At 51.2% G+C, this 7615-nt stretch overlaps 1 protein-coding gene across 5 annotated transcripts in view; it reads right to left on the bottom strand.

Annotated features, from left to right (window-relative positions):
- The window catches only part of Stard8 (StAR related lipid transfer domain containing 8), a 39654-nt gene that overhangs the window by 3971 nt on the left and 28068 nt on the right, over positions 1-7615 (bottom strand). For 4 of the 5 annotated variants that reach the window (XM_033760285.1, XM_010632177.3, XM_033760284.1 and 1 more), the window contains exons 3-9: positions 6444-6525; positions 5535-5598; positions 3049-4445; positions 2305-2478; positions 1328-1487; positions 667-865; positions 71-281 (exon numbers count right to left, since the gene is read on the bottom strand). In XM_033760285.1, coding sequence (XP_033616176.1) covers positions 71-281; positions 667-865; positions 1328-1487; positions 2305-2478; positions 3049-4445; positions 5535-5598; positions 6444-6525 — 2287 coding nt within the window. The remainder of the gene's footprint in view (positions 1-70; positions 282-666; positions 866-1327; positions 1488-2304; positions 2479-3048; positions 4446-5534; positions 5599-6443; positions 6526-7615) is intronic. The other variant, XM_010632176.3, reaches the window with a different exon arrangement.

Genomic DNA, 7615 nt, shown 5'->3' with positions numbered 1-7615 from the left:
CACCGCCACCCGATCCCACTGGGGCCAAACCCTCCTAGCCTGGACCTGCGGTGCTCTTCCCCCAGTTCACCTGGGTGACAAGCTATCCTTCTTGGAGACATTAAGGTGGAAGATGGAGGGGGCCAGGCACACTGCCAGGTTTCCAGCTGTCATCTGGTTTTCCTCAGCGGATGCAATGTCACTTAGGAAGTAGAGCAAGGTCTGTAGGACTTCTCGGTTCTCATCAGGAACAAGCAATGTGGCAGCTTGTGCTGCTGCCAACCACTGATCCTTGGGGAGGACTGTGGGGAAGAAAGGACACAGAGCCTTCTTTACCTACCCAGAGGCACAGGCAGCAGACGTCCTACCTCCAAGAATGTGCGAAGCACAGCAGTCCCAAGGGGAGCCAAGGAGGAAAAGTTTCTTGCGGCTCTGGGAAGTCTCTGGGGGCTCAATCCAGCTCTGTTCCTAATACACAGTGGGTAAGTCCCTTCTTTGCCTCAGGGCCTCAGTCTACCCTTCCATAAAGCGGGAGTCAACTAGTCCCTCCAAGTGCTTTTCCAACTCCAGAGAGTAAGTGTTCTCCTGAGCTCATGGGTCTGGCCCCAGGCTGATCCCGCACAAGCCCTAAGATTCAGGGAGAGTGTGCGTAGAGCAGGTTTTGGGGGAGAGGTGCAGGTGACTCACGCTGGTAGATCTGTAGGAAAGTGGTAGTGAGCTTGCTGGTAAAGATGGGCTCTGGCAGGTCCCGGAAATACTGCTTCAACAGGTCAGCCACATCATAGGCACACTGGCCCTCATAGCACACATTGTCAGGAGAGTTCTCATTCAGCTGGCGCAGATTCTCGATCCTGGACTTGACACCAGACTTACGGAAGATGCCCACCTGGCTCACGCAGAACAGGGACGGAGGACAACATGGAGGGAGGAGGGAGACTGTGAACATAGGCCATCATAGAGACTCCAAAGCCTGGTGGGCTTCCCACTGGGCTAGGTGAGAAGTAAATGGCAAGGCCAAAGCAAAGGCTTTTGACAACATAGGGGCCAAGGAGAAAGATGGGTTTCTTAGAGATGAGAAGGAAAATGTGCCTTTTGGCTAAGGCATGCTCCTAGCAGATGAAGACTATAGAGCCTGGGCCAGAAAGCAACTACCACAAAGGTGGGTTCAAGGGCCCAGTCCTAAGAAGGGGAAGGAGCTTTGGCTCCATCCTTGCTGGGCCTGGCTGAGGCCAGGAGGTCTCTGGTGGACAGCCCAACCTAGGGGAAGGCAGATCAGCTCCCTCCCTGGCTCCTCAGCAAGGGCCTCCTGCCCCAGTACCATCTCCCCACAGACCACCCCAGGGCTCACCTGGTCCAGGCATTGGCTGCGCAAGTAGCGCATGGCTTGCTGAATGCTCTGTGGCAGTGGCTCGCCTGTTCGCTGCACATGGATGAGGGGGGGCACCCCAAATACATGCTGTCCACGGTAGTCTGGGGTCTTGTTCCTTTTCATGAACTTGGGCACTGACCTGTTTGGGAGAGTGACAAACAAGGAGGGAAGAAGAGCACTATAAAGACTCCATCTACGGTCTCAAGGGACTGAGGGAATAGGGATGGTGAAGAGAGGAGGAAAACACCATAGCCCAGAGTCCAGACTCACTGAGCACCGGCTACGGGCCCAGCTTGAATGAGTCAAAGATACAGGGAGCTCTTGGTCAAGGAGGTAACTGTGCCAACAGGCAGTGACAAATCATGTGGCCAATAGTCAGCCAAAACCCTATGGAGCCCCATGAGGGAGGGGAACTGTACCCAGAGGGACAAGGAAGGCTCTAAAGAGGTGGCAAGACTCAGCAGGCTCTCAAGGGATAAGAAGGTTTCTTCCAGAGGAGAAGTGGGGCAAAAGCATGCCAGTCAGAGAACAGCATAAACAAAGGCAGAGAGGTGGGGAAAAGAGCATGGCACATTCAGAGAAGGGCAACTAGTCCCACTGCTGGGTAAGATATGCCTACTAGAGAGTGGCAGGCTGAAGAGTCAGGAAGATGACGGGGACAAGAACATGAAAGGATCATGATGGAAAGGAATCTGGACAAGGGGAGCCATGGGGCATGGGGGTATTTATTTATCTGGAGTCTGAAAACCACAGCTACATTTTTGGACAATCTCACCCATGGCAGCATGGAAGCTAGATGAGAAGGAAGAGCCGGAGGACCTGTAGACCTCTGTCCCATAAACATCCTCACGGGGTCCCTCCAGCCTCCTGGCACAGCACACCTGCTCCATAGGCCTGGCGGTTCTGCCTGCCTGTACCCTCTGGGAGCTGCCTACCATGGCCTAGGAGCCACTCACCAGATCCAACCTTGCTTGTGGGGCACAGTGTACTTCTCCATGAAGGTAGTGAGCCTCAGCAGTGAGCCCTTGTGTAGGAGGTTGATCTGACCTGCAGACTGCCAGTTAATCTCCAGAGACTCTGAGTTGAGGCTGGGCTGGTGGGAACTCTGGAAGCTATGCCAGCGGAGCTTCCTGATGGGAGTAGAGAGTGGAGAAAGCCAGAGAAGCAGATTTGGTGAACACTTAGAAAAGGATGTGTGCTTTTGCCCCCCCTCTTTATACCCAAAGAAAGAATATACAGGAGGTAGGACCACATTCAGTGCTGCTAGTGGGCCTCATGGTAAAAACAGCTAAATTTTGGCTGTCAGGTCTACCCAGGGGCCAAGGATCTCTTGGGGAGAAGGGTGGCATCGACCTCAGGCCCAGCCATGCCAATCCTCTGTACATTCCAAGACTACTGTGGAGGGGTTGTGCCTAGAAACCCTCAATGGCAAAGCTGCAAGGCAGAGACTCTCTCCTCTAACACCCTTACTGCACAAAGAAACTAAGGCCCAGATGGAACAGAGGCTTCCATTTCCTCAAGGCCATACCAGGGCAGGTCCTGACCTAATACTTTAAACTCCCATGTCTCATACCCTTTCTGTTTCTCTTCTAGAATTGCTTGTTTGGAGGTGATCACCCAGCCCCCAAGAATCTGCCCCTGGGCCTTATGACTAAGAAATTGGAGAGAGGACAAGCAGAAATCCCTGCCCCTAGCCTCACCTGCAGGGTCTAGTAAGTGAGGCTCCAACTCCTGAATCACGCCGTTCCCGGGTCACTGATGCCTGGAGTCCTACCAGGGACCCTGCAGCTTCAGTCTCATTCATGGAATTCCCACTACTGTCAAGCTCACTGGCAGAGGCCATAGTGTCAGAAATGGAATGTGCTTCTTCCACAGAAAGGCTGGAGGCAGAGGTGGGTTCCCCACCTGAGTTTGTCTCTTGCTCATTGTCCTGGGGCTCGGCTTCTGCTTGTGCCAACCGTCCAGCATCTTCTGGGGCCTGAGCCAGGATCTCTGATTGGACTTCCGCTTGGACCTGGGCTGGGAACTCTCCACAGGCTGGAGCCTCTGCTGGGACCAGAGCCTCAGGCTTGTCTTCAACCTCAGCTGTGGCTATTTCTACTGATGAAGTGGTCTCTTCCTCTTCCTCTTCCTCCTCCTCTTCCTCTTCCTTATCTCTAGGCCCCAGTTCAGGGTACATAGCCTGAGACCAGAGCTCTACCCGTTGCTGCAGGCCCCACACATGCTGAAGGATGTCATCCAGGTGGGCATAGCTGTTCCCATGCTCCTCCTCTTCTTCAGCTTTGGCCTCAGTCAGTACAGGCTCAGCTGGATATAGCTCTGGCAAGTTGTCATACGTGCTGGCATGGCTGCCTGTTGAGCCACAGGAGCCCCGGCGTCCTTCATAGCCCCAGTGCCTACCTGGCTGCCAATCTTCCAGGCAGTGTCCATCCTCTGGACACAGGCTTTCAATGGAAAGAGAACGAGGGAATGTGCCTGGTTTATGGTCCCTGGGCACATGTACCAGGTAGTTACCCCGGTATACCTGCTGAGGATGCCGTAATGTGGCCACAGGCCAAGGCTCCCAAGCCCTCCGAGTCTCACCACCACTACCACTGGTTGAGGTGGCTGCCTGATTCTTAGCTCTATAAAATCCAGATGAGAGGAAGCCACGGCAACTGTGAAAAGATGAGGCTTTGGTGGCCTTCTCCAAGGTGGCTGGGCTGCGCTGGATCTCTGTTTGCCGACTGTCACCCTTTTCCTTTCGCCTCAGAGACTCAAGGTGTTTCAGGAAGCTGCGGGTATGGTGCTTCTTGGCTTTGTCCTGGGGACCCACCTGGCCTTGTGTAGGGCTAAGCCGGGGCTGGTCACTTGAGCTGGGGACACAGGCTAGCAGAGGCAGGTTCACTTGCTCGGGTGGTAAGCTCATAGAGATAGCTGGCAGAGAGGTGGCATTAAGTTCAGTGAGGACACTTTCACAGCTTGAGGTCACTGGCAGGCTAGGGCTTGGTGGGCTCTGCAGGTCAGAGGAACCAACATGAGACCATTGCTTGCTTTCCTGCTGGAAAGTCCAGTAGCTGCTGATGGTACACTGTTCTTCCTCTTCTGAGTCTTCATTCTGGGGAGGGCACCACAGGGAGGGGTCACAGAGGTCCAGCCCACAAATTCTAGCTTGTGTTCCATCTCTGCCTCTAAATTCCTGGGGCAGGGAGAGCTTTGAGGTGAAGGGCCTTGCTTTCTGGTCTGGAAAGTGCTAAAGGAAATCAGGAGTCATAGTCCCAGATGTATGGTAACAGTCAGCTAATTAATCTAACGCCTCATTTTACAAATACAGAAAGTGACACCGACACATGTGAAATCATTTGTCCAAGGTCATTCAGTGACACACACAGGGAGTCAGTGGCAGAGCCTCCTGAATGCTCAGGCTGTAATCTTAGACTTAGAATGACAAGATTACTAAAGCTGAAGGGGACTAGATTTTCTAATACTTTTCCTCCTTCGCAAGGTGAGGAAACAGGCCCACAAAGGGGAAAGAGCTTGCCCCAAATCACTCAGCAGTCAGTGGCAGCGCAGCAAGCAGGCCCCATGGATCTTGTGCTTCATAGACCAGGGCTCTGGCAACTTAGTTGGCCCACCTGACTGCAGTCCCCTTGAGCAAAGCCCAGAAGAAATCAACAAAGTTTGTACCCAGAAAACAACAGGGTCAGAAGGCCTACATTCCCAGAGACAGAGTTGGAAATGTGCTTGGAGGCTATTAATTCAGCCCCTCAATTCACTACAGAGATGGGGAAAATGAGGCTTAGGAGGGTAAGACCACATGAGGGCGAGGCTATGGGGATCCTGACTTCTGAAATGACAGAGGCTACGATCTACCACAGTATTCTGTGTCTGTCCTCTATTCAAGGAATTGAAACCATCAAAAACCAAGCAGTGGAAGCAGATGGTTTTCCTTGAGGAGGGGCCATCACTAAGTCATTGGTAAACCCAGATGGGAGAGGTGGGCTGAGGCTATGGCCAGGGTACTTTTTCTCACACTCTCCCCTAAAGATGCAGTGTACCAAAACCTAGCTGCCTCACAGAGCCTGCTGAACAGGGGCCTCCTACATTGCTCTGGGTGCTGCAGCTAGTTTCACAAGTAGTTTATACATGTCATGGGTTTTCTCCACAGTGCTACAGGTCAGAGACCCCATCCCTAACAGGGACTTACCTGCTTGCTTTGAAAATGAACCTCCAGCTGCATCGAGGCACAATTGTTCAAGGTCATCAGCCTCCTACAACAAAATGTTAAGTGTTCACCTAAGGGTCCCAAGTCCAAAGCCATCCTCTCAAGATCCCACCCACTACTTCCTAGGGTCAAGCCATGAAAATTTTTCTCCAAAGCCCCAGTGTCCCTGAATACTTTAGCACTCCAAATGATGCTGAGATTATGGCCTCTGTCCTCCAGAAGCTTACAGATATGGAAATAAACCACTACACAAACTAGATGAGTTCAAGAACAGAGTAGACAGAAGGCACAGGTATACAGAGGATGGGACCAGGCTTCTGGAGGGAAGAAATGTGATTCTGAGGGTGAAAGGAATAAGAATGCCTATCCTAGGCTTCGGGCCAATCAGGTACATCCAGGCAGATGGCAAAGGGCCCTGAGTGTTATGTTAATAATGCTTTGCTGTTTTGCATGGAGGCAGTAACAAATTTTAAACAGAGAGGCATCCACTTGCAGCTTTAGAAAGCCAGATCTAGTGGCTCTAAAAAGGATGGATGCCATGGGTGTGAGAGCAGAAGATAGCCAGTTAGGCAAATACTTTGATAGATCAACAGTCATGGTTTAACCTCAGACAAGGACGGAGTGGCCCTAAGTAGAGAGAGATTAAAGCTGAGAATGTTTGAGGACTATAAATTAAAGAGAAAAGAATCAAGTTAGGATCTGGGCTTTCTAGCAATAGCGACTGGGTGAGGCTGTCACAGACACAGAAAACAGAAAGAGCAACATGACTGCAAAAGAAGATTCTTCTTAATAAACTGGGCTCCTCTATCAAGAGCTATAGGGATTGTTTATTCCATGAGGAAGTCCCAAGCTGGGCTCTTGGCTTCCAAGGCCTGGGTCTCAGCCCCCTACCTGCACAAAGCCCCCAGAGAGTCTTCGTCCAGAAAACCGTGGTCCTTCTTCACAGAGGCAATGTCCAGGGGAAATGAACCTTCTGTATGTCAGAGAGAAGCAAAGATGAGTCTGGCAGTAGATCAGAAACTCATTCTCAGCAGCCCTGGGTCTGGAAGGGGGAGGCTAGGGAAAAGAGAAAGCAGGAAGGCCAGAGCCAAAGCAGAAGGGAAGAAGCCAGATGTAACAGTGGGCAATCTATGGAGCTCAGTGTTGGCAGTGGGAGAAAATCCAGACTGAGACTAGGAGGGTGAGCTGGACTGAAGCTACCGGTCAGTGAAGCAGGTACATGGGGAACATTGTGTGGCTGCCAAAACCCATCCTGAGTTCTTCTAGTCTCCTTTAAATCCTGGACTGCTCACACAGGGAATCCCCGCCCTGGCCCAAGCTGAAATGAGGACAATAGGGAGGGAGCAAGACTAGAAGGGACTGCAAGTAGCCAAACACTTCCTCAACTCCTTCTATTGTCCGGAGCAGTGGGAGCTCACTCTCTGGGACTTAGGGAAAGGATAGGAACAAGAAGGAGTTGAGAGAGGAAGAGAGAGAAGCTGAGAAGTCCCACAGCTCTCTTACTGACAAAATAAGGTCATTCATTCAGCCACCCATTCAACACATACTGATACTATTTCATGGCAGGTACTGTGCAAGGGGTCAGGCATACACCAAAGAGCAAAAGAAAAAGGACCTCTACCTTCAGGGAGTTTATACTGTTATAGGAAACAGATAATACACACTATACAACACTAAGAAAACTCAGTTACAAATACAATGAAAGACATAAACCAGGGACATGGGATAGAGAGGCTGGTGGAGGTGGGGATGGGGCTTCTTCAAAAGAGTGTCAGCAAAGGCCTTTCTGAGACAGTGATGTTGAGCTGATTCTTGAAATATAAGAAAATGCTGGTGGTACAAAGAAAGTGGAAAGAAGGTGGGTGTGGTAGCACACACCTGTAATACCAGTTACTCAGGAGACTGAGGCAATTTAAGGATAGTGAGTCCAAGGCCAGCCTGGGCAACTTAGCAGGACGCTGTCCCAAAATTTTAAAAAAAAATTAAAAATTCAACTGAAAAGGCTAGTCATAGCGTTCGATTCCCAATACTACCAAAGAAGAAGGAAGAAAGAGGAAGGGAGG

The sequence above is a fragment of the Fukomys damarensis genome, unplaced genomic scaffold, assembly GCF_012274545.1.
Source record: "Fukomys damarensis isolate Sample0158 unplaced genomic scaffold, DMR_v1.0_HiC HiC_scaffold_39, whole genome shotgun sequence".
In the NCBI taxonomy this organism is placed as follows: Eukaryota; Metazoa; Chordata; class Mammalia; order Rodentia; family Bathyergidae; genus Fukomys; species Fukomys damarensis.
This window is presented reverse-complemented; position numbering and strand designations above follow the sequence as displayed.